The following is a 27,783-nucleotide window of genomic DNA, read 5'->3' on the forward strand; positions in this document are numbered from 1 at the left end:
GATAAACAACAGCAACAGGGACCCTTCCAAGAGCATGGCAACTGCCAGGTGGTGGGAAGATATGGAATCACACATGTAGAACTACATACCCATGCAGATTTCATTCTAAGAGTAAAACCAGGAGACTACATGCTGCAGATCATCCTTGCTAGGGAGGTCTGTTTTGGGTCATCCAGCTTCAGCTCGTCATCTTTGTGCAGTGCCTGGTTGGATGCTATGAATAAACCTAACTCCATTATCTTGCACCAGACCAGTTTTTAATAGGCTTAAAATTGTGGAGGCTTTGCAGTGTAACTACAGCAGCTTTGAGTCTTGACACTCCCACAATCCCTGGATTACAACGGCTTTGCTCAAGTTGAGTAAAGCATTTGTCATCCAGGGATCAAAATAATTCTTTTTTGTTTGGTTTTCAACCCAAGACAGAGGAATTTGGGAGCTTTAAAATGTTTCATTTTCTTACAGGGATATGTGCTTTGGTGTTTTATTTTTTTTTTTTTGGGGGGGAGGGGGGATATTTGAATCCCTGATGTTCTTTTGGAGTCTAGTTTAGAGAACTTCACTGGTATCCCTATCTAGCATTCAGAGGATCACATGATACATTTATTTGGTGCAATTTCAATAGCTTTTTCAGAATAGCAGGTAGAGCAATTTCTACCCACAGTAGAAGTAATTTATAGTGGGTAGAGCAATTTATACCTACGGTAAAATAAAAAAAAGTTGTCTTGATGTATTTCCCTTCTGGGCAACATTGTTAGCCTGTGTTCTACACACTACTGACACACCTACCACATTTTTGGGATTAAGAAACTTTAACAATAGCAGTCAATATTTAGCCAGACCCCTCCCCACAAGATTATTGAAAAGCTAATTTTAAATGAGACCATGATATACTGTAACATGACTTCTCCTGACATTATAGCCAACTGAAGTATTTTTTTAATATTGATCAATATATTCAGTTTAGTATGTAACTCAGTAAAAGACAATTTGTTGTAACTACTACAAATAGTAGTAGTATTTGTACTGTTAATGAGTTATTAGATCAAATTACCAATTTAGACAGTTTTTAAAAAGCTCTCAAGTCAGATCTCTTCCAACAGGCCTTTCCTGAATAAAACCCCTCAATCAATAAAATCATATCTTCTTCCCATCACATATCACATATTATACTTCACTCAATCTTTTCGTAAACCTATTGTTATTGTTATTGTTATTTTAATAGATTAATTTTAATTTAATATATTTAATCTTGTTTTTTTGGGGGGGGGAGTTGGGGATGTGATATAAATTACCATGTATTGTATATTGAATTGCTTTTATTGTAAGCTGCTTTGATTGTTTGTTAACAGAAAAGTGGGATAGAATTATTATTGATATTATTATTATTATCATCATTATTATTAAATGTGTGTCCCGAATGGGTAAAACAAGACTGAAATATATTAATGCTGTTGTTTGTAAAGCTTTAGCAACTTAGCTGGAGGTGGACAATAATACCAGTTTCTTCTGCAGCTGTGATGTTAAGCTGTATAGTTTAGATCTGATGGGAGTACTTACTATGATACACACTAGATTGACAAAGTTCAGACTACTAAACTAAAAACAATGATGTTAGGCTTTAGAATCTAAATTTTACATCCACATTCAGATGTTTGGGCTTTCATGGATCATCCCCTTGATTTAATCACTGGGCTCCCCCGTCAGGTTTGATTCTAATATCAGAATTTTGATTTCAAGAGTTTCATTGTCTTACATGTGTATGATTGTTCTGTAGAAAGAATGTTACTTAGGTTTACCAGCATCCACTCACCAACCATCAGTGAGAAATATTCAGAGATAGCAAAATCATTACAAACACCATTTAAAATGTAGACCAGATTTGTAGTCCATTAGCACATTCTGCATTGATGTAACTGTACTCATATATTTTGCCAGAATGTACTGTATGTAGACAGGTAGATGGAGGGATTACATCATTTTATACTTCATTTTATGACATAATTGAACTATACAATCATTAGCTGTTCAGACGATTTTGGCCATATAAATCATGAATGTAAAGAAATCTTGCCTGGACTGTATGACATATCATTCTACCTAGCCAAATCTAACAAGATTGGCATCCCATTTTTCTTTCAAACAGAAATCCAAGGTAGCTAATGAAAATTAAATTGAAACAAATGTAGACTGTCAGTAGGACAAAAAAAAAGTATCAAAAATATTTTAGATTCAGATAAAAAATTTAGAGGAGGTGACTTTTGAACACACACACACACACACACACACACACAATCAATCAATCACATACAATTACCCAGAATTGTACCCATAATCAAGAAAATCAACCAATGATCACATTGCTAAATCTGTCATGTCCTTTCAAAAAAGAAATAAATTTAATTCATTGTTAGTCCAAAAGAGAAGTATCAGATTTGTTAGTCTTTACTTATGCAAATCTCATAAATAATGATAGATTTACTCTAGTTGGAACTGTGATTATTATGAGACCAGAGCTTACCATGGGTTAAGTGCTGGTAAATCACCTCTAAAACATTAAGGAAGCATGTGTGTGTGAAAGCCTGGCATGCTTCCTCAATGTCAGGGAATTGTTGGCTCCCCTCCAGCATCACTGAATTATTTGGGGAGAAGGAATTTCCTTTGATCACAGAGTTTCTCTTTAGAGGAAATTTCCTCTCCATGAACGATTCAGTAAATTTGGAGGGGAACCAATGATTCCCTGACATTGAGGAAGCACGCCAGACTTTCATATACATGCACTTCCTCAACATTTTAGATACGATTTACTATCACTTAAGCACAATCTTCAGTGTTTCCAACATATGGCAAAAATTATATAATGGGAAAGCTAAATCATAATCATTCAGGAAGATTTGTAGCACTGGTTGTTGTATCCAAACTTCAGATGCTCAGCTACAATGGAGGCAAGATTCACAAGCTGAGCATGGGAGGACTTTGTCCTGTGTTGCTGCTAAACTTTCTTAACCACAAATAACCAAAACCATAATCAATTTTCTAACATTCTCTCCTACCACCTCCTCTTCTGGAGAGCTCAGGTGGCTGTCAGACTGAGCTGGAGGAGGGCACAGCTGCAGTAGGTCTGTTTCATTTTGTGAAGCTCAACTCTCAGGGTGAGGGGATGACATGAAAAGCATAGACTCTTAGCCTGAAGTCTATCAGTTCATCACCTCTCCAACAGTTCATGCTGGGTATCCTTTTGTTATTAGTACACTGGTTCTAAGGATCATGGTGCTCTTAGAGCAGGGTTGCCAGATCTCAAGGTGCCAGCCAAAGCCTATACTGAATTTATGCAATGACAATATATCAAAATGCCAGGAATAATGGTTGGGTAAGGAGTTGTTTATCATCTTTACACTCTGTATATATTCTGCCTCAGGTCTCGGCTGAAAAGAAACATAAAAGTGTATTTGTTTATTATTGTGTACTTTGAGAGAAAATGCACTGAAATATGGATATAATAAGAATGAATTGTGCAGCTTTCTTTTTTTAAAAAAAAGACTGGAATTCCCTTTCTCATTTACCTAGAGTTATGTCCCCGTAATTGATTTGTATCCGTGGTCTCTACACATTTATGATTGTGGCGCTAGTGCCACAATTGTAAAAGTCCCCTAATCCTACTTTAGCCGGCAGCTGCTACTGCAAACAAAGGAAATGTGTTATCCTATCAACTGAGGCACAACATATTTATGTTTCCACCCCACCCCCCACCCCCCACACAAACACACATACCAGCAGTCTCTGGTGCAAGAAGGAACTGAAACAGGGATCCTGGTTATGATTGTCTCAACAGAGACTGTTGGCAGGAGAGGAGTGGAAATGTCAGCCTGTTGTGGCTCCATGAACAGAAGAATAGACCTCCATTGCTTGCAGAGAGTAATGCCCAGTAAAGTGGGATGGTGGGGGAGGGGGTTCCTGGCCAGGAGACACTACTTGTTTAAATATACTCAACCAAGTTGCTGGTCTAGGATCTCACCCATAGCATGGAAACAATACCAAAGAAATATTTGAGTGAATATGTGCAAGAGCGGCTCAGCTCAAAATAGATCTGTTTATTTCTATCTATGTACTGACTCTACTGGTACTTATGTACAAAACAGGTCTTTGCAACATTGCAGCCATGAATATCAGCTCCTTATGAGAGTTGCATTCTGTGCTAAATCACTATACACATGCTGTGGTAAAACTAGTGAGCATTGTTTAAAAGCACTTAAGTTTACATCCCCATACTCATAAACTGAAAATGCTTCAGTAATTTGAAATAATTGAAGAGAGTGGAAGGTGATTTATAGGTGCTGTTAGGTTTTTATGGTCACTTCAATTAAGTCACTGCAAGCAGTAGTCCTGAGCAATTCATGGGCATGGAGAATACCAACCTCTTCAAAATATAGCCTTTTTAGAGCTGTACATTACACATAAAGCCTGAAAATGAAAATAGCAATAGTTTGGGTAGAAGTTCTGTGGAATCTTGCCCTAGTTTTCATAATCCTTTGAGAATGTTGAGAGCAAGAGAAGGAATCTTCTTCTTCATAATAATCAGGCAAAACAGAAGTAGTTGAAGGATTTTCCAATCTTACAGGACAATGAGAATGTAGCTAATTACATGAAAAAAGTGAGCAGCATGCATTTAAAGAACGATGGGATTTTTGCCACTAGAAACAAAATATCTAAAAGATGCAATGGCTATGTAAAAAGCATAGCCATTGAGAGAGGTGGTGCTTTGATACCCTCCATGATGAGACCAGCATTTTCAAATATAAGCATGGTCCAACAGACCAAGCTGAGGCATGTGATTTGGGTCGGAGTCAGTATACAAGGACAGTATCCCCCACCCCCCATCCTGCCTCTTTTCATTGACACTTCAGGTGGACCTGCATCAGGCTTTCACTTTAATCAGGCTCTCACAGTTTGATGTTTAAAGTTGAAGTTCAAGCTTTAAATAGGATGTAGGTCAAATAAATGGCCCTTTATTCATCCAATTTAAGTGTCTGGTCTCTTTATTTCATGGTTGGGTATCAAAAAGGTAGTCCCTTGACATGAATGTCTAGTCATAACTGGCTGTAGGGGGCATTCCTCATCTCAGTTTCTAAGCCAGAGAGCCAGTGTTGGCCGAGGACTGCTCTGGTGGTCATGTGGCCAGCACAAGTGCATTGAATGCTGTTAACTTCCCAATGAGAAGTGGTACCTATCTATCTTCTTGGATTTGCATGCTTTTGAACTGCTAGTTTGGCAAAATCTGGGACTAGTGATAGGAGCTCACCCCATCATGTAGCACTTGGGCCTTGAACTGCCAACCTTCCAATCTTGTGATCATCAGAACTGGTGTCTTAGTCACCACATACACAGGGCTTATATGTAATAACAATGTGTATGTGTGTATGCCTCAAGTTGCCTGTTGACTTATGGTGACCTCATGAATTTCATATTTTTTTCTTAGGCAAGAAATACTCAGAAGTGGTTTTGTCAGTTCATCTATATTTCACCTGAAATATAGCCTACAATATCTGGTATCTACTGGCAGTTTCCCATCCTAGTACTAATCAAGGCTGACCCTGTTTAGCTTCCAGGATTAAAAAGGATCTGGTACCTTTATGGTATTTAGGCTGTAATAACAATAGGGATGTCAAAACGTCTTAGTTTCCATGCATTTCTCCAAATCCCACCTGCATTTTCTTCCCATCCCTGTTTCATACTGGGCTGCAACCTTTGATTTTCTTTCCATGTGTGTGCTTTTATTTATTCATTTTACCTCTGCTACAAATTTCTCCATTGTATTTATGTTTCATTTACCCCCCTCCCTTTTGTATGCATTTTTAGCTGTTCTTATTTTAAAATTCTGCCTGTTTGGGATGAACCTTACTTTTTTTCACATTTTGTAAGGCTTGCAAGTGTGTCAATTTTCAGCATGTCTGTGTTTCTTTTCACAATGGTTCTTGTGAAGCATGAAAATGCAAGTTTTGCCAAGACTGTGAAGTCTTACAATACTATTTCCCATCCGATAACAATAGATAACTTATAAAATATAGACTGCACACCCCCAAATAGGAGAAGAGTGAAATGAAGTTCTACCTTTTAAAATATCATTGGTCTCAAATTGTTTCAGGATGAGAAGGCCTTGATGACAGGTTTCCACTATCATTGGAAATCTAAATGTGAAATTAACATTTGAAATATGAATGGACAATGGCACAGATGACCCCAGTAATAATTTATTTTATTTTTTAAAAATATTTCATCTGAAGTGAAAGATTGTAAACACAAAATTTTATATTTTGCCTGTGGTGCTTTTTTTATTTCTTACATTGCAGAATCTTTATAAAAACATCAGTACCATTGCCACAGCTGCCAAACATGAATGAATACAATTTGAGATCTCTACTGCCTGTGCAAATGGGTGCTCTGAGGCTGGTGATGACTGGAACCCATTGCAAATAGATAATTTCAACACCTTTGCAGCTTGAATAGCTCTTCAAACCTGTCTAGCACTTCAAAGGTCTCTTGTTAGCTCTTCAAAGGACTCAGACACCTGGATCAAGGCAGATACAAAAGTATTTGCCCCAAGTTCAACTTAAGCCCAGTCTGATGGCAAAGGTCTCTGAGATCCCTGGAGGGAAGACATTTCAGACAGTGGTGTCTCAACCTCTCCTACAAAATGAAATAATAGGAGAAGCATCTGTCTCCATCCTTAACTGTGAGAGAGAGGGGGAAAAAAAACCCTGATGGAAGTAGCCATGAAGGTAGTCATGGTTCTCCTACCATTTCAAGAGTTAACCACCCTTTGAGGCATGTCTCTGATATCGGGCTCAGTTTATCCATTAGGCAAAGTAAAGCGGCTCAGTGCCAGGAAAAACAAACTGTGCTGCTTGGACTTGAAAATGTTATTGAATTTATTGATTGTATATTAGAGTATCGAAAGCCAGTGTCTTATAGTGATTTGAGCAATGGACTATGACTCTGGAGACCAAGGTTTGATTCCCTGTTCAGCCATGGAAATCCACTGGATGACCCAGGAACAGTCACACAGGCCCTTTACAGACGGGCACCCTAGGACGGACTCAGTCCGTGTTAGGGTTAGAAAGGGGTGTCTCTTCCAGATGCCCCTAACCCTAGCACGGACTGAGTCCATATGAAATGGCAGTGGCCGTTCCACAAGGCCGCCGCCATCTTGACTTGGCGGACATGCTGCATCCATATGTCGTGCCCTGGAAATGACATCACAAGTGCGCACTTTGGCACTTGTGGCGTCTCTTCCGGGGCGCAGGAAGGAGTGCGATTTTCATGCTCCTTCTTTGCAGCATCCGGGAACCGCGCTGTTTGGCTGCTGCGGTTCCTGGATGCTGCAACCGGCAGCGGCACAAGACTGCTCCTCCTGGGCGGTCTGTAATGCGCCACAGTTTCAGCCTGTGGTAGGTTCTCCTTAGGGTCACCATAAGTCAGAAAGTCTTGAAGACACACATAACAGTAACACTATTAGTGTATAAGGTAAAGAGTTGTTGGGAGCAGGGAGGGAATTGAATGGTGGGATGAATGCTGATGGGGTGAATGTTTGAGGAGATTTGGTGAATGACAGTAAATGACAATTGAGAGTTCAGCTGGTCAAGTTAGACTACAGTTAGAATAATAGAAGGGAGTTTGAGTTGAGTAGTTTGTTCTTTGTTAGTCTGTCTCATCTGCTTTTTACTAGGCAGCAACTTGGTTGATATTGATGCAGATGCAGAACTCTGTGCACCTCCTCCTACCAACTGTCTGCTCTTGGCTGTTTCTTCACTGCCAATTAAGCATCACTCAGGGTTTCTTTACATACCTCTCTTTTTGGCTGTTGTCCTTGTAACTGAGCGAAAGGGCAGGTTAGGAAGCTTAAATAAAGCCAGGGAGCAACATTTGTTGAAATTTTGTCTGTGAAATACTTGACAGCTTTGCTTGAAAATCTTATACAAGCTCTCCTCTTACCATTAAGGCAAAGGTGACTGCTGCCAGAGTTAAGTGAGATGCTGTTGTTTTGAAATGGTGAGGATAAGATGCTATATGTCAGCTCCTGGTCTTTTTTTTTTTTTTTTTATGGGGATCATGGTGAAAAAAGTCAGTCAGTTCTGGATAGTTCACAGGAGGGAGCCTGTTCCTTTCAGGCTTTGAAAACATGTGATTCCTCATTAGGAAAGTCACATACATTTCAGCCTGAAGCCTTTTGCAGAGCTGATTCTTTTTGAAATGAGTAGCTGCCTAGCTTAGCATCCTTTCTATCCACTAGCTTCAGATATCAATTCTATAGAGAACGGATGTTATTTGTCATCATATTGAAATATTCTTATTCACAGTATCAAAATATTTAAGGGTAACAACAATACCTTCTTTATCTACAATCAAGCTTCAAATCATCCTGCAAACATATACATGAATATTATCATTTTTTCATGAGATAGAAAGTTGCTATTCTTATATTCTATGTTTATAGTATTTGATTAAATTTGGTCATGGACTCCAGCTTGTTTCTTTTTAGTTTTGAAATTTTATTAATTATTTGCACAAAAGTAAATTTCCCTTTGCTCTTGAGACAGGGGGGAGGGATCCATGGGATCCTATGTGAACCCACTACCTTGGAATTCACATTGGTCCGGTGGTGAAGCCGAGGCAAGTGGAAGCAAGAAGCTTCGGCTCTGCTCCCTTACTACCTCAACGTGACCCATTTAAGGGTCCCCCAACAACTGGGAGGGCCAGAAGGGTACCCGAAACGCGGGGGTTTCGGGGCGAGGGTCTGCCGGGGGCTTGAGAACCCTACCAACCTGCAATAGGGACAGGCGTGAGGGTTCCGCGAAAGCCGCAGGACCGTCGATGTTGAGGCTCAGTAAGTCGTCAGACATCAGCCTTGGGACAACCTTTTAATCGAGATTAATATCCCGGGAAACCCGACGGGATAAGTTTACAATTTTCCTCAACTTTTGGGAGGAAAACAATTAGCGGGATCCTATCCAAAGTTGCGAAGAGGAGTTTAAGACCTTCTTTAACCGTTCTTTCATTCAGTATTTGGAGGATAAGGCGAAATTAAAACTTTTGGATTCAAAAATAATTGTTGAAGGGAGAAAATAAGAGGCAAGAATATGAGATATAGAGACTTTGAGAAACTCAATTGAAAAATGTGGTTCACTTTGATTTGAAATTAATTTGTTTACCACAGTCTTTGCTTCGGTTAATTGCTTTGTGACCCGCGGAGGAATAACAGCTGAGAAAACCACCAGCTGAAATAGCTTTCACTTAACTGTGACGGGGAAATTACAAACCCAAGGGAAAGGGAAAAGGAACTCTTCTTTTTGGATCGGTTTTGCTTTGGTATTGGAATCCATACGAAAGATATTTAGAGAAGAAGGTTAGAGAATATTGGATTGGAACATTGGACTCTTCATTAAAATTTGGTAAATATATTTTTCTTTCCCCTTTCTCCTTCATTTTTTTTGGATGAGTACAAAATAAGCTCTCTATAAGGACTGGAATACTGTAAATGGAAACAAGGGGAACCAAGAGCAGAAAAGAAAACATGAGCGGAGGAGGACACTCAAACCCAAGACGCAACTCCATGGAATGGGGGGGGAAACAACCGGACATATCTACAGTCATATTACAAGAACTGAGGGAATTTAAAAAAAACTTTAAGCTGGAAATAAGGGAAGAGCAAAAAGCTTTACGAGGGGAGATAAGAGAAGATATGATTTCACAAACGGAAACCTTATCTCGTAAAATTGATTTGATAAACAAGGATATTTCAGAGATTAAAAAGGAGGTCAAATCTACAGTCAAAAAGACAGTGGATTTAGAAAAGAAATTTATGAAGCTAGAGAAACAACAGACTTACGAAGAGGCTTTAATACAAATACAAGAAAAAAGGCACAGAGATAAAGCTATTAAGATTAGAGGCTTGGAGGAAAGTGAAAATGAGAATTTAGAGGAGCGGTTATTACCCCCGCTGGCAAAATTTTTGGATGTCTCACTTGAAATGCTTGAATCTCAAACGGATAAAATTTTCAGAGTGAGCTCTAAAATAGCTAAGGAAAAAGGGCTTCCCAGAGACATTGTACTTTGTTTCACCTCCACGAGACTAAAAGAGAGATGTATTCAAAGGAACTATAAGGAAAACCTGGTGATACAAGGTTCCCAAATCAGCATTTTTAAAGATCTCTCATTACAAACTATCAAACAGAGGCAACAATACAAACCCCTCACTGCTTTACTTCAGAAAAAAAACATCAATTATAGATGGTCGAACCCAGAGGGAATAACATGCTGGTTTAACAATAAAAGAATAAGAGTAAACTCCTTGGAAAAAGCAAAAGAATTCCAAAAAAATCTATTACTGCAAGAACAGCAAGAATACGACACAGACCAGGAAGTGTCAAGCGAAGAAGGAGAGATCAGCGGAAAGGATCTACACAGTGACACCGAAAGGGAGCACTCATTTGACAACTTAGATCCATCAAAAGAAAATCCGGAGGGAGCTTTCGGAAAAGCTAAAGAACTGGGCAAGTAATTGTCCCCTGGACTCAGAGGTTTAAAACTAAAATATTGTGAGTGGTCAGATTTTTACTTATTTATGTATCAAATTTTGTAGTTATTCCCAGTAAAATATTAGTCAAATATTGTTTGGGTTAAGGAAAACTTTGGGGTAATAGGAGAATCGATTTAATAGAATAATAACAACATGGTTAAAATAGCTTCATGGAATGTGGGCGGTCTAAACAAGGAGAGAAAGAGGAAACAAATATTTCATTTTTTGGAAAAGAGGAAATATGACATAGTTTTATTACAAGAAACGAAAATCCAAACAAGGGAGCAAAAATATTTAAGAAACCCTAGATTGGGTAATTGTTTTGCTGCGACACTTAATAAAAAAAAGAGGGGATTGGTGACATATGTTAACAAGAGATTTCAAACAAAGATGATAGAAACGGATAAGGAAGCGAGATTTCAGATTATGGAAATAAACACAGGACGATCTATACTGAAAGTAGTTAATATTTACGGACCCCTAGACAATAAGAAAGACTTTTTCCAAAAACTAAACGACAAACTGATGGTTTATGATAGTAATAATCTTATTTTGGCAGGGGATTTTAATGGGGTATTGAATCCCAAAAAAGACAGAAAATCGTTAAAGAAAATAAAAACCAACCAGGGTTCCCTACCAAATACATGTCGGGAAATGATTAAAGAGCATGATCTAATTGATGCATGGCCCCTTAAAAATGGGGAAAAAACAGGCTATACATATTACTCAGGAGCACATAAATCCTGGTCAAGGATAGACTTATTCTTAATTTCCAGGAATTTGGCTCTAAGAACTAAAAATATGGAGGTAGATTGCAAAACCTTTTCAGACCACAATTTAATAGACATGACATTACAGGAAAAAATAAATAAAGATTTTACGTGGCGATTACAAAACGAAATCCTGGAGGATGAACTTTTTATAGGAAAAATGAGAGAGGAAATCAAATCCTACTTCCAGATTAATAGTTCACCTGGAATGAAAATGAAAACGATCTGGGATGCTGGGAAAGCTGTATTTAGAGGGATACTGATAAAAAGAGCAGCTGAAATTAAAAAGGAAAAAGTGGAGAGAGAAAATAAGTTGTTAGCAGCCATTAAAGAAAAGGAACAGAAAATACAGGGACAACCGGGAAATAAGAAATTAATAAACGAATTAAAAATATTACAAAATCAGTATCAAAGTAGAACTAATTTAGAAATAGCAAGGGATTTAAAAAGAACGAAACAAAATATTTTTGAAAATGGGAATAAGGTGGGGAAATGGCTAGCTAAGAAATTAAAAAAAGAGAGAGAGATAAGATCTGTTACAGAAATTAAAAAAGGGAAAAATACTTTAACAACCCAGAAGGAAATTCTTGGAGAATTTAAGAATTATTATAGGAAGTTATTTAGAGGTAAAACCCAAAGCCACGAAGAGAATGACCTTATAAAAAACTACATAAAAGACAAAATTAACTACAAATTGAATTTGGAACAAAAAGAAATCTTAAATAAAAAGATAACCAAACAAGATATTATGGCGGCTATAGCTGCTTTGAAGGAAGGGAAATCACCAGGGGAAGACGGTTTTACACCCTTATTTTATAAAAAATTCCAAACTGAATTATTAGTACCTCTGGAGAAATTATTTGATTCCATAGAAAAAGAAGGGATTCCTAGTTCATGGGAAAAAGCCATTATAACATTGATTCCTAAAGAAGAGAAGGATCCCAGACTGACAGCGAACTACCGCCCAATTAGCTTGCTTAATGTAGATTATAAGATCTTTACTTCGATTTTGGCAACGAGGCTTAAGAAAGTTCTATCTCAGATAATAAGCCCAGATCAGAATGGATTCCTGCCAGGAAGGCAGATACGAGATAATATTAGACCAATTTTGAACAGCCTGGAGTTCTATCATGTAAATAACAACAAAAAATTTGCTCTTATAACTCTCGATATGGAAAAGGCTTTCGATCATTTAAGATGGAATTTTTTGTTTGAAGTAATGAGAGCTATGGATTTTGGAAAAAATCTTTTTCTTAACCTGGTGCAACAGATTTATTTCAAACAGTCGGCTAAAGTAACGGTAAATGGGGAAAGATCCTCAGAATTCCAGATAGAAAGAGGGGTAAGACAAGGGTGTCCCCTCTCTCCCCTACTTTTTTTATTAGCTATAGAAGTATTAATCATTGCGATTAATCAAAACAATTTAATCAAAGGTTGCAAAGGAGGCAAGAAGGAAACAAAAGCGAAGGTATTCGCAGACGATGTGGCATTATTAGTGGAGGACCCTCAGTTAAGCATTGATACAATTTGTAAAGAACTAAATACATTTGGAATACACTCGGGCCTGAATATCAACAAAGAAAAAACAGTTATGCTAACAAAGAATTTATCATCTACTGATATAGAGATAATTGCCAAAAAATCAGGATTTAAAGAAGCTAAGAAAATTAGATATTTAGGAATATGGCTTGCAAAGGATAACTTACAACTATATGAGAATAATTATCAGAAGATGTGGAAAGAAATAAGAGAGAAATTAAGTAGATGGAATAAACTTAATCTGTCTTTGTTCGGCAGAATGGCCTCTATAAAAATGTCTATTTTGCCAAAAATAATGTTTCTGTTTCAGAACCTTCCTATCACATTAAATGAGAAAACATTTAAGGAATGGGAAAACGAATTAAAAAGATTTTTATGGAAAGGACAAAAACCCAGGGTAAACTGGTCGGTTCTGAAGGATGCAAAATCAAGAGGAGGGTATGGAGTACCAGATCTGAAAATTTATTATTGGGCTTGTTCATTATTATGGATTCAAAACTGGGTTAAACTAGATAATAAAGAGATACTGGAATTAGAAAGAGAACAACTTAGATTTGGATGGCACGCGTATATATGCTATGGGAAATTGAAGCAAAATAGGGATTTTTTAAACCATCCTATCAGAAAGTCACTTCTAGGAGTGTGGAACAAAATTTACAAAATGTTTTATTTTCACTTACCAATTTGGACCTCCCCACAGGAGGCCTTTTTTGGAAGATGGCATATACAAGATAGATGGATAACATACAAACATTTTATGACAATAGATGCAAAAGGAGTTCCCGTTCCAAAGGGTCTAGACAAGCTTAAAGAGGAGGGATACCAAATGACATGGTTTAATTATATTCAGTTAAACCAGAGACTTAAAAAAGATATTAAAGAAATAGGGATAGAAACCAATTTCAATGAACTAGACAAAATTTTCTGGCAACCAGACAAAAATAAAATTAAAAAATTTTACCATCTAATCTTAAAAAGGGTAACGGAACACATTACGGTCAAGGACTATATGATAAAATGGTCAAAAGATCTGGGGACAATAATACAATATGAAGAATGGCAAAAAGCATGGGAGAGAACAGATAGGTTTACAGTGGCACAAAGCCTTAAAGAGAATTACTTTAAGATAGCCAACAGATGGTACATCACCCCATGGAGACTTAAGAAGATGTTTAAAAACAGTGAAGGGCTATGTTGGAGATGCAATAGAAAAAAAGGAACACTGTATCATATGTGGTGGGGTTGCAGTATGATTAAAGAATTTTGGGAAGTGGTACACAAATCCCTACAAAGTATTCTACAATATAAATTTGTAATGGATCCCAAATTATATTTATTGAATATAACCACCTCACTAAAGACAATGGAGACAAAATATTGGAGACTAGTATTAAATCTTATCACTGCAGCCAGAATAACAATAGCTAAGTTATGGAAATCCGAAGTGATTCCATCATGGGAGGACTGGATGCTTAAAGTGCTCGAAATATGGGAATTGGATAAGATATCAAGTGAAGTGCAAAACAGGGACAAGAAGAAAAGAAAAGAACAATGGGAAAGAGTTCTATTACACATAAATAAGGAATGGGACATAAATGTGATAAGGATCAATACTTAAGAGGGAAATCTTAACGTAACAAAATTCTATGACTGGAAGCAAAGTTTATTTTTTTTTTCTACTGTAATTCACTATATCTCATATCATGTACTTTTTTTCTAACTAACAGTTTAAATATAGATCTGAGGAAGTATAACAAGATGATTCTGAATACAAGATAACTATATGAAAAGCCGTTTACTAAACCTTTTGGGGGAACTCTGGCGATTTCGATCCTATACTTCATGATTTCTCCAAAAAGACACAAAAGAAAGATAAGGGGTACAAACACCATAAGATGTTTTCTTTAATGTAAGGATTCAAGACGACATGATATATAAGTATGTCTTCTCTTTGATAAAAAATACCTAGATACATTGTACGGAGGAAATAATTGAAATTAAATTTTTCTAATAACATATTGTTAGGGTGAACAGTTGCAAGGTAATGGTTATATCATGTACTGTCCTTTTTTTTCTTTATAATGGATAATAAGTATGTATGATACAAGAAATAACATTTTTGACTATTAGGTCTGCAAAAAGGAAACAAACTATAATTTAATAATCCTCGAGCATAGGGTAGGAACCGGGACAAGGAAGTTATTGGGTTAAACTTTTATTGAGAAAGAACAGGAAGAGTACATATATTTTTTTTTTTGGTCTTTTTTTTTCCTCACTGGTTTTTCTCCCAAGTGTATCATTGCATAATGGTTTGAGTATATACTTTTATGTATTAGGCATTTGGTAGTGACACTATGGAAGAAACAAGTATTGTAAAATTGTTTATTTCATTATGCTTACTCTGTTCTGATGTTTTTATAAAAATTTAATAAAGAATATAATTAAAAAAAAATAAAAAAAAAAAAAAGGAATTCACATTGGGCCTTCGCATCTGCCAAGATTTGGTGGCAGCTGTGTATTTTGCCACTGATATGGCAAAACTGCGTACTGGTGGCCAAGACTAGACCAGGTGCTGTTTGTGGCACAGATCAGAAAGTACTCATTTCAAAAATAAAAGTAAAACTCAGGGGGAGAAGAAAACCAGTCATTGTACCAAAATATGATTTAACCAACATTTCCACAGAATTAATTGACGATATAAGAAACAGATTTAAACTAAGAATAATAGATTGTGAACCAGAAGAGCTTTGATCTTGGTGTCATCTGTTATACAATGGAAAGGAGAAGCCAGACATAGTCAAACACGCATTCTAGACTTTAGAAGAGCGGATTTCAGTAAACTTAGAGAAGTATTGAGGGTGATCCCGTGGTCAGAAATACTAAAAGGGAAGGAAGTTCAGGACGGATGGGAGTTTCTCAAAAGAGAGATACTGAAGGCACAATCTCAAACAGTTCCAGTGAGAAAGAAAAATGGGAGGTGTCTCAAGAAACCAAGATGGATGACTAAGGAACTTTCAACCGAGCTAAGTTTGAAACGGAACACGTATAAGAAATGGAAAAAGGGGGAAATCATAAAAAAGGAATTAAAAGAAATAGCAGGAATGTGTAGGGGTAAAGTCAGAAAAGCTAAAGCGCAGAATGAAATCAGGCTTGCTAGAGAGGTTAAAAAGAATAAAAAGGGATTTTTTGGATATGTCCGCAGCAAAAGGAAGAAGAAGGAAATGGGAGGGCCACTGCATGGAGAAGATGGCAAAATGTTAAGAGTGGACAGAGAAAAGGCAGAATTACTCAACACCTTCTTTGCCTCAGTCTTCTCAGAAAAGGCCACTTGAAATATTGTGTCCAGTTCTGGGCACCACAATTTAAACAGGACATTGAGAAACTGGAGCGTGTCCAGAGGAGGGTGACTAGGATAGTGAAAGGTCTGGAAACCTTGCCCTATGAGGAGCGACTCGGGGAGCTGGGGATGTTTAGCCTGGAGAAGAGAAGGTTAAGAGGTGATATGATAGTCCTGTTTAAATATTTGAAGGATGTCATATTGAGGAGGGAGCAAGCTTGTTTTCTGCTGCTCCAGAGAACAGGACCCGGAACAATGGATGCAAGCTACAGGAAAAGAGATTCCACCTCAACATTAGGAAGAACTTCCTGACAGTAAGGGCTGTTCGACAGTGTAACACACTCCCTCGGAGTGTAGTGGAGTCTCCTTCCTTGGAGGTCTTCAAATGGAGGCTGGATGACCATCTGTCTGGGATGCTTTGATTTGGATTTCCTGCATGGCAGGGGGTTGGACTGGCTGGCCCTTGTGGTCTCTTCCAACTCTATGATTCTATAATTCTAAGTTTGTTCGTTCTTCAATTTTGAGTTTGATGGATTTGGGTTATTGCACAGTTGGCAAAGAATTTCAGCCTCCGTAGTGACTAAAAGAGTGAGTTAGAATAGCATAAATTGGACCCATTAATCACTAACAGGTGCCAGCCCAGGTTGTATGAAGGATTAACTTCTCATTTATATTTTCTGAATCTTCAGAAACACAGACTTTTCTTTTGATGCCCCTGCCAAAGAGATGTGGTGGACATTTAAGAAATACATAGAACTTTACTGCATTGGCCCTGGAATGGGCCTGTAGCATTCCAAAACGGAACGTTCCAGGGATGCTTGGCAGCTGGGAACGGATTTTACCACACAGCAAGAACGCTGCCACCACTGCCGAGCATCCCTATCCCATTCCGGATGTGTTCCCCAGGGGGCGATTTCCAGGAACGCTTCTCAAATCGTCCCCTCTGGGACACATCTAGAATGGGATCCCTATTCCTGGATCTGTCTTTCAACTGACCAGGAGCACCTCTGTTTTGTTTGGATTAAGCTCCAATTTGTTTGCCCTCATCCAGTCCATTACAGCAGCCAGACACTGGTTAAGGACAGAAACACCTGGGTATCATTCACATACAGGTGACACCTTACTCCAAAACTCTGGATGACCTCTTCCAGCCATTTCATGCAAAGCATAGGGGACAGGACTGAGTCCAGAGGGATCCCACAGGCCAAAGGCCAAAGAGTTGAACATATATCCCCCAGCACCACCTTCTGAGAATGCCCCTCCAGGAAAGAGTGGAGCCACTGTAGAACAGTACCTCCAAGCCCCATCCATTTGTGCTCCCACTAAAGGCTGGATGGATGAGAGAGCAGAGGGAGGAGGGTCAGTTCTTTCAAGACATATCACACATTTGCCTTTCACCAAGGGATAGTTCCCTTTCTATAAGAGTTAAAGTAGATTACTTACATTGACCTGTGGATAGGTTGACTCAGGTTTTTGGGGTTATTTTTTGACTAAAATTTCTAGACTTATACACGAGTATATACAGAATATGCAATTTTGGTAGCACTATTGGCTTTGTTGCAGTGATTTTATTTTCTGCTGCTGGTTTTACACTGTATTAAATTTTATGTTCTATTTATTTTCAGGCTTTTATGACCTTGTTTAATAATTATTTGCTTTAATTTCTACCAGAAGCTCTCCAGAGAACTTATGTTAATGGGTGGCATGTAAATATTATAAGTAAAAAAAGTTCTAAATCAACAAGATTGATTTTGGGAAATATTATTCCTATAAAATATTTCCAAATCATTGTCTAACATTTTAAACAAACAGCAATCTTTGCTGAGCCCTTATGAATAAAAATGGCATTTAAGCCATTTTCAGTTCAGGCTTAAAATTAACTGAAGAGGAAAGGAGTTCCACATTGTTTTCTTCCTCAAGGGTTTTCAGTATATCTAAGCAAAGTTTCAAAATGGAAAATAATGAGTAGGGGGGGAAATGTTTTTCTCCAATTCCCAGAACAGTTCACCTTTTATATTTATTTGCAATCAACAACAATACCTCACTGGCACAATTTTATTAATCATACTTTTCCACTTCACATAATCTAATTAATATCACAAAATGTCCATCTCTTTTTTAAAATAACAATGAAATCCATCATAAGTAGCCTGTAGTATTCTAGAGCATAATGTAACATAGCACATTAGTCTGCATAGTATAGCTGTTTTTGTTGTCAGCTTTTGATTAATATATTCACATAAACACAATCATTCCCAATCTTAACTGGATTTTAAAAATGATTTTGATATTGATGCTCTCTCAGGTGTATGCTTATGTTTGGAACTAATTTTTTTGTGTGTGACAGCACTGAATTTATGATCATTGAAATAATCTGAAATAATCAGCCTGAAGACTAAACCTAGAAAGTATATTTTACGGCATACAGGCCTGCCTTTTTGCTTACAATTTTTCTTCAGGCCTCTGCTTACTATTTGATGTCCTGTTCATATCTTTTACTTGACTAGGCAACCCTACAGAGTCATTGGTTCTACATCAACTTTCCATCACAAAGTTGATTTGGATGTATCTTACTTTTCATCTCAAATAGTGCAGGTTTCTTCCTCCCACTTCCTACACAGCCATCTTCTTTAGCGTATGAGAGTTAGAAATCCCAATGAGCAGAACAGAATTGAAAACCTGGCACATCCTTAATTACACAGGAGCATTTCAGTGATGCAAAGAGCTTAATTATTACTTTTTTATTTTAGCTGACGTTTTCAGACATAGGATAATGAATGGTCTGTTTCAATGAACTTGGTTTACAGCATGCAATTCATTAGCAATGCTACTTTTTTCCCTCTTTAGGCAAACAGAGCAGTTCTTGTGGATTTATCATATATAGAGTGATCAGATGGCACAAATATCAGAGCAGTATCAAGTAAAAGTGGCCATATTAGTGTCACAAAGGAGAGATTAGAAAGAACTAGATTTGCATCACAGCTGCTATATATACAATCCTATAGAGCATGTGTGCTTATGTAGACATACACATACAATATTATTCTCTACCAACTACATTGTAGGAAAGCTGTCTGCCTCCTACTTCAAGGAGATAAGCTATAGTCAGAAAAGTTAGATATTTTACATAAATTGATAGTATTGATATTGTTCACATGAAACTAAAATTAAGTGAATTATATTTCTATGCAGATGCATTTTGTGTAAAATATATTTACTACAACTTCTGTTATATCATTCACAATGTTTAAAAAGCATACTCTCTGTATTTATACTTTTAAGAAAGGAGAAATCAATTTGTTATTTATAAAAATAAGTTTAAATGGGGGATGTCCCAAGCCTTATTTGTAGTTGAATTTTTCTTTAGCGTTTGAGATTTTTTCAGTCAATGGTCTGTGTATCCAGACTTAATCACACAGTATGTTAAATACATTGTCACACTCCCGATGTTCTTGTTATGTGCCATCAGTTTGGCTTCAGCTTACACTGACTCTATGAATTACAATGGTGTAAATGTTGTTACACAAGCAGTTGAAGTTTGTTGGAAGTAGCTGAAGGCTTGTGTCCTATTCATGGTTGTTCATGCCTTGTGACACTGACATAGACTGTCATGGAAGTGACTATTCTGTCTAGGAGTGTTCAGGGGTGTGGTGCTTAGTGGTAAGTATGGAGTTAGATCAGTTCTTGTGAAATGGGAGAATTCATGGGACTGCCCATTACAGTTGTGTAATGCTGTGACCCTGTGTAATGGTGTGACTCTGTAAATACAATTTAGACATTCTGTGTATATTTATGTGCTGGTAAAACTAAAGTTCAACTCCTGTATGACCCACCACAGAAAATTACATTCTTTATTTGCTTGGGAAGGCAACCAGGGATAACCCAGGTCATGGGTGCAGTTGAATGATTTATACAAATCACAACCAATAACAAGGAATCAAGAAGTAGGTTCTGAAGACTCAAATTACTTATGGGAACAATTAATTGAAGGATTTATACAAATCACAGCAGATAAATGGGTTCAAAAAGTGATGAAGAATCAGGTGAAGGCAGAAGATTGATCTAGGATTAGCCTGTGGAAAAATTATTCTGGGGGGCTGTCCAAATGGGCCAAAAGGTCTACGTTCCACCATCACCCCTGGCCTTGCATCATCCTGTTTGGACAATGCAAGCCAATACCCTGGGCCAGGATCACGCTAGATCCTGGCAGACTAGACATGGATCCAGTGGATCCAGCCTGATCCTGAGGTAAACATGCTGTAAGATGGTTCAAACTGGTCCCCATGTGCCATGGAGTTTCTTGGAAACTCCCTAGCAAACCCTGGCTGATCAAACAGCTTTGTGTGCCCCTTACTACCATCTGTCATTGTCACTAGTAAGCAGACCCCTGCTGTGGAAACATGGCACCTGGACACATGGGTGCTTCTGTGTGAGACCTGGAGACTGATGTCTGCTCTTTAGTGGAAATGACAGATAGAGGTATGGAATCACAGTCGAGTGGGTGTGTAAACACCCGCCTGTCCCCACACCAGCCCAGGGCTGATTGAGTTTTGCATCCAGGGAAAGAAAGGCCCTGGCCCAGCTGCTCAGTCCCCAGGAAGATATTAGGAGTGTGTGAATAAAAACAAATAGTGAAGCCTCATTCTCACTCAGAGAAAATAATACAAAGAAACTTGAGCTGTGTGAGGCATGGTGGAAGACCTCCCCCCGCAAAAGGCATTCTACATAAATGTAAAAATTAAGATTGAGTACTCCCCAATAAACAAAATCAGCAAGAAATAAAGTAAAATAAAATAAATTAGGAGGTGAGAATTAAGTTTGGGAAGTAGAGAAAAACTAGATCTAAGTGGAGAAAAAAAATGTTTGTTCTTTTCTTCCCAACTCATGCTTTTATGTTTGAAAGATTCTCAACTCCTTAGGTGGCCAGCAGTTCTTCATTTGATATACACTCTTGAATTAGAGGTCTGTTGCCTGCGGGCAGAACAGCTTGATTAAAAATATTTAATTATCACAACAATTTTATCACCTTTCTATTGACACCTTTTGGAATTGCCCAAAGGTAACTAAAAGGCTTATTCAGCTTATGACAAATACATCATTCTAAATATCTTTCATGGTCTGTAAAAGGCCTTGAAACACAGTCATCAGCCTCAGCATATTGATATCTGGCAATGATGGAACACTACTTTTTTTTTTTTACTGTGTATTGGGAGGGACTGTGTATTCTTCTTTTTATGTTAAATATATTTTTCTAGGGGAATAAAGTACATCCCTGTCAGTCCCCTGGAATCTTTCAGAAGCATTTAATACCATTCACTATGGTGTTTTTCTAGTTCATTTGGCTGATATGATACTTGGAGACATTGCCTTGCAGTAGAATCATAAAATCATAGAGCTGGAAGAAACCATAGGGGCCATTGAGTCCAACCTCCCGCCAAGCAGGGACACTAATCAAAGCACCTCAAACAGATGGCCATCCAGACTCTGAGATCTGCACCAGATCACAAATTAGTTGATTTTCTTTCTGTCTGTTTTCTTTACTCTCACATCCATACATGGTGATGGGGAATACCATGGTTTGGATGATCCTAACTTTAGTACAGTATTCAGTGTTATGTATTCGCACTTTATGATCTTGTGTAGTTCTTTCATAGCTGCCCTTCTCAGTCCTGATCTTCTTCTGGCTTCTTGACTATAGTCTCCACTCTGATCAATGTTTGATCCCAAGTGTTGGAATTCTTTGGCTATTTCTATTTTATCATTTTCTAGGATGAATTTATCTTTTTTTTTTTTGGTAGTCATTATTTTTGTTTTCTTAATATTCAGCATTAAGTCTATTTTAGCACTTTCTTCTTTGGCTTTCTTTAGTAATTGTTCCAGAAAGATGCAAATCATGACTCTTGTTCTAAATTTTCAAAGAGCTGTATAAGATGATACAAGTATTTCATTTGTTTACAGTGCTCAGTTACTGTTAATGTGTGAAAGCAATGAATCTGCTAATGACTTCATACTGCATTTGAAAGAATGAGTTCATATTCATGTAAACTCATGTAAAAATAAAAATCATTTCGTCTGAAACATGCAAATACATTTTTTTGTCCCCTTTCCTTCCTCTTTTTTAGTTTGCAAGCTTAGAATTGTAGCACAAATCCACCTGTTTTGATACACTATGTCAAAAAAATTCTGGAGTGATTTTGCATCCCTTTAAACCAACATTAATTGGAGTATAAAGAACCTGTCCCATTGTAAATTATCTTTTACAATGATTTCTATAAAACTTTCAATAGACTTGTTCTCCACAGAAATCAGTTCAGGTACGACTAAAAGCTTTGCTGCTGTTTTCAAATATAATTACAATTTACTACTGCTGTAACTTAAGTCTATAAATAAAATATTTATTTAAATTCTTGCCCACTAAAATCCAAATCAAGATACAAAGATTAAAAAAAGTGAAAAACTAATCTATGGGAAAATAACATAGCAACTGCAAAAAAGTCAGAGTTTGCTTTGCATTGTGTTCAAACAGTAATCCTTCCATTTATTTTAAAAGAATGATGTAACTAAAGAGTGGCTAATTGTAAATGGGTGCAAAAAGGTAAAGGTTAGTGCTCTCTTGTATTATGGAGAAATAGTATATTTGAGAAGAAGAAATTAAATTTTCAGGTGGAGGTCAGCTTGGGAATCAAATGAATCCCTCTGATTCATGCAGAGTCATGCATTAACCACTTGAGATTTGAAAGGAAAAGATTTGAAAGCTTTCTTTTTCTCTCTATCCTCCTGCACAGATAATTGCCTTTAATAACTAAGTTGCTATTTTGGCTTCAGAATATCAGCTTTCCAAATTAGTTGTGTTCTGAAGGTCCTCCGGAGCATAAAATCTCTGATTAAACACTTTCTAAAGTTCATCCTACTGGTAAAAGTGAAAATTCCATTACTTTAGTTGGAGCAGTTGCCTTAATTTATCAAGATAGTGTTACAAGAAGGGAACCAAAATGAATGGAAGCAGCTGTCTTTATAATAAGCAGTCTTCAAAGAAATGACACATAATTTCACAAACCATCATTGTACTGCTTAATTTTTTAAAGAAAAAAATTCTGCACCATCTTGAATCCAAATAATGTTGGGTTAGGTAATAGAAACAGAAACACTGCATGTTATAAATGCATGGGTTCTCCCCCTAAAAGAACATGATTCTAGAAAACAAGGTTAGAAAACAGTGGTGTGTAATTATATCAGTAAATTCTGCTAAATATTTTATAGATGTTGTCAAAATAAATTCTAATCTGATGCCCAAATCTTCATTTTTGATGTTTTTACAAGTTTCATTGTGTTTATTTTTATAGTGTTTTACGTCTAATATGTCTTGTATGTTGTAATTTTGATGAAATTACTAGCATGTCAACTCTATATCAGTGAAACTTATTTATTGTGATACCATTTGATATATTAATTACAAAGATATTTGACTGATACAAATAAGGAGACCTGAAAGCTTCCAGGTTGATCTATGCCTTATGCCACATAGTTTTATGCCTTTGGAGATACCACACACAGTATTTGCAACCATAAAAGCAGGTATATCATTTTCATGAAGATAGGATTTTCTGAATATTTTTAGTTTGCATGTAAATTCATATTCTGGCATAATTTCATTAACAAACATGAAGACTCTCTTAACTGTACCTGGTTCAAGGCTGAAATGAACTGTGACTGAATAGGAAGCTATTATCCATGATTTGTCTGTTTGAACAATCAGTCATCATAGTTTTTCAATACTCTAGACTAGCTAGCTGTCATGAAAACAACTAACGTTTTACACATTTACCTGCTGAACTCTTGACCAACTTTCTGTTATCAACTCTCTCAACTGTTCAGCATTTGGCTGAACAAATCACCTGGTTTTGTTTTGGTTGCAAATTTGTGATATTTGGGAGACTTATTGGACAGTATGTGTGCATATGTGTGAACAATATTTACTCCTAGAAATGAAAAACATGGATATTAAACAGAAATATAACCTAATCTTCAAACTGTTTTGCAGCTCTTCAGTGTGTCAAGGCTCACTTACCCAGGCTTATTGTACCAGCCTTCTGTCTGCTCTTGGTCACATTGTACCAAACGATATATGCTTCATATGTAATAGGGTTTTGGGGGGAGGGGTATAAAATAACTGTAAATTCATAGGAGCAAGAATATATTGTGAGGAATATTGCAAGCAGGGAAGAGGTGTTAAGGAAGGCATATTTCCCCAATTCAAACTTTTTTCCTAAGCATCCAGGAATGGTCCAACCTCTGTCTGCAGTGGGAAGTAAAATGAGCCCCAACACACACAGAGACACACAAACTAGACGATGCAGGAAGATCTAACCAGTAGAGATTACCCCTCCCATAATTCCAGAAAAAATGGAGGAGAAAACATGTCAAATGAGAGGAAAATATATATACAATGCCTGTGCCCTCTCCAAGAAGAAGAAGAAGCCAGTGCCCCCTCCTTGCCACTGCAAAATGTAAGAGGATGTAAATATAGCACCCCTACTGGGGACAGTTCTACTACAAACCTGCTTATTTCAGGAAATATATAGCAACTGTACAGCCATTCTTTGGCATGTTGGAGGTGCAAAGCTACTGTGGTCATGTCCTTCTCCTTCTTGGAGCACACTGCTGCTGCCTTCTTCTCTATGGGCCAGGAGTATGGCAGTCCTCCTCTTTCACAAGCCATCATTATGGATGAAACATGGACCTGGGGGGGAGGATGAAATTACACAGGACAAATTTTCATGGCATGAGTCCCTTGCTTCAGTGAGCCTTATGGTGGCATCAGCCTTGTAAGAGTTCTATCCCCTTATAGGGAAAGATATTTTTTTGTTTATTTGTTTTGTTCTGCGCATGATCAGTAGAAAACCCCAAGAGAGGAGAAACAATTACTTCCTTCCCTATACTCAGAGCAGTTTACAAGATTAAAAACAGATTAAAAACCGTACAATTAAAAAAATCAAAACATAGAAAAGTGTGAAAAGAGCTAAGAATATAGAAAAGAACTAAGATGAGGGCAGGGAACCGTCCAATTATAAAGATTGTATGTACAGCGCTGCATAAATTTACAGTGCTTTATAAATAAAGGTTAATAATAATAATAATAATAATAATATCTGGATGATACATCTGAAACGAATATCAGATTTGGTCCTTTTGTGCTTAGCTTTAGTGTTATCCCCAAACTTTATAAATGCCTATTAATGAATATAAATTTGGCACACTCATAAATCATGCTTATATTTCCAATGGATTTTTCCTCACCCACAGCTCTTCTACAGCTTGGATTGTTATCTGAACCAGAAATGGTTTCCCTTGTTTCACTAACATAATCACTTGCTGGTCAAGAGTTAGTGATGGTAACATTGGTGGCCACAAAACAAACAAACAAAGAGGCACAGACCATGGAGCCTTTCTCCTTTCACCTTCATATTTTTACTAACATTAAGCAAAAAGCTTTGATGCAACACTATGGCGGGTTACAAACGTATGGAATACGTATTAGGGTTAGGAAGGGGTGGTGCTTCCGCACCCCCCTAACCCTAGTACGTATTCCATACGTACAACATGGTGGCGCCCCTTCCACATGGGGGCCGCCATGTTTACGTATCGGACGCTGTGCGTCCGCACGTGTCACGGCATCCATGATGTCACGAGTCCACCCCTGGCGCCTCGCGACGTCATAGAGGCGTCGCTTAAACAAGCTCCATTTTGGAGCTTCTTTTTTGCTCCACAAGGGAGCCGCGCAGTGTGGCTGTGGCGGCTCCCTTATGGAGCAAACGGCGGCGGCGGCAGACTGCCTCAAAGTGGTGGTCTATAACCCGCCTATATAGCTTTTTTTGCTTACCTACTTTGTAACTCTGAAAAGCAAGCTATTATAAATCAGGCTGTATCTTTTGTCTTGAAAAAAGCTTAAGCATGGTCCCCATGTTTTCTTAATCAAAGATCATTACCAATTTCACTTAACTTGATTTAACATCAGAATGCAGGTAAATGAGGTAAGATAAAAAAATTAGGGGGTTAAACCTTAAATTTTAGGAGAATTACTCTGTCACATGCTGCCAGTTCCATGCAATTCATTTGACAGTGAAGCTTACAACATATTTAAGCAATTAACAGAAAACAGAAACACTGCAATTGGAAGAGATGGATGCTATCCCTACAAGATGAAGTAGAAAAAGACCTCTCCAACATTTCATTAGTTTATTGCCAGAGGCTAAAGGAAGTGAGAATTTAAAATGCAGTTGACAAAATTGAGTTTCAGACATAAACTTGAAAAGACAGCTAACAATGGCTTGGATTCCGAGTTGCCTTTTTCAACTGAAACATCACCTTTCTTCTGATTCAGTAGAGGCTTCTGCTGTCAGAAAAGGAGATCTCATTTTTGCTGATTCTCCCTTACATTTGCAGCTTCCCTCCATGCCACCATATTCTTCTGAAGACAATAGTGCCATTACCTAGAATTAATAGTCTGTCTCACACACACATTAACAGAGGGGGAAAAAGAGAGAAAGACTTATATGGCAATGTGCCATGTTTTTTTTTAAATTCAAAATGTGTTAAACCCAACTTACTGCACCTGGGGACCATTCTTCACCTTGTAGTAGCAACGGCAATAGAAATACTAATAGCAAGTGTATTTCTATACTGGTTATCAGTGAACTATCACTCCCTAAGCAGTCGAAAGCTTTCATGACCGGCCTCCATAGTTTTTTGTGGGGTTTTTTTGGGCTATGTGGCCATGTTCTGGATGGGGTCACACTTCTTCTAAAGGACTGTGTTTGTAGCTTGGGGGTGCTCCTTGACTCATCACTTCACCTGTCGTCCCAGGTGGACACAACAGCCAGGAGTGCCCACTATCAGCTCCGGCTGATTTGCCAGCTACAACCTTTCCTGGAACAGGAAAACCTTGAAACAGTTGTACACTCCCTGGTAACCTCTCATTTCGACTTCTGCAATGCGCTCTACATGGGGCAACCCTTATGCCATGTTCCGAAGCTGCAACTGGTCCAAAACATGGCAGCCAGATTGGTGACTGGGAGTTACAAGTTTGATTCTATCACACCCATTCTAAAATCCCTTCACTGGCTACCTATTAGCTTCCGGGCACAGTATAAGGTGTTGGTCATTACCTATAAAGCTCTACATGGCCTGGGTCCAGTTTACCTGAGGGAACGCCTCCTCCCATACAATCCTTCCCTCACTCTCAGATCCTCAGGGACGAATCTACTATAGTCAGAGAGAACTAGACTGGTAACTACTTCCCAGAGGATGTTTTCTGCTGCCACTCCAAAAATCTGGAACGATCTGCTGGACAAGATCTGCCAACTAACATCTTTGGAGGCCTTTAATAAGGCAATAAAAACGGATCTCTTCTGGCAGGCCTTCCCAAATTGATCCCCTAATCTCACTCTCCACTTGCTTAAATTGTTCTCTTTGGACTGATTTGTTCTTGACTGATTTTATTGCCCATTGTTTGGGAAGTGCTTTTAATGTTAATTTTACGGGGAAGGGAGTGGGAATCTGGAGTCTAA

At 37.8% G+C, this 27,783-nt stretch overlaps 1 protein-coding gene across 1 annotated transcript; it reads left to right on the plus strand.

Annotated features, from left to right (window-relative positions):
- Positions 1–9,283: 9,283 nt before the first annotated feature.
- LOC121932302 lies at positions 9,284–15,322 on the plus strand. The gene is made up of 2 exons (XM_042470885.1): positions 9,284–10,589; positions 14,607–15,322. Exon 1 carries the CDS (start codon positions 9,530–9,532, stop codon positions 10,550–10,552), a length of 1,023 nt encoding a protein of 340 aa, XP_042326819.1. The 5' UTR covers positions 9,284–9,529; the 3' UTR covers positions 10,553–10,589; positions 14,607–15,322.
- The last annotated feature ends 12,461 nt before the right edge of the window (positions 15,323–27,783 follow it).

This window comes from Sceloporus undulatus, chromosome 5 (assembly GCF_019175285.1).
Source record: "Sceloporus undulatus isolate JIND9_A2432 ecotype Alabama chromosome 5, SceUnd_v1.1, whole genome shotgun sequence".
Lineage (NCBI taxonomy): Eukaryota > Metazoa > Chordata > Lepidosauria > Squamata > Phrynosomatidae > Sceloporus > Sceloporus undulatus.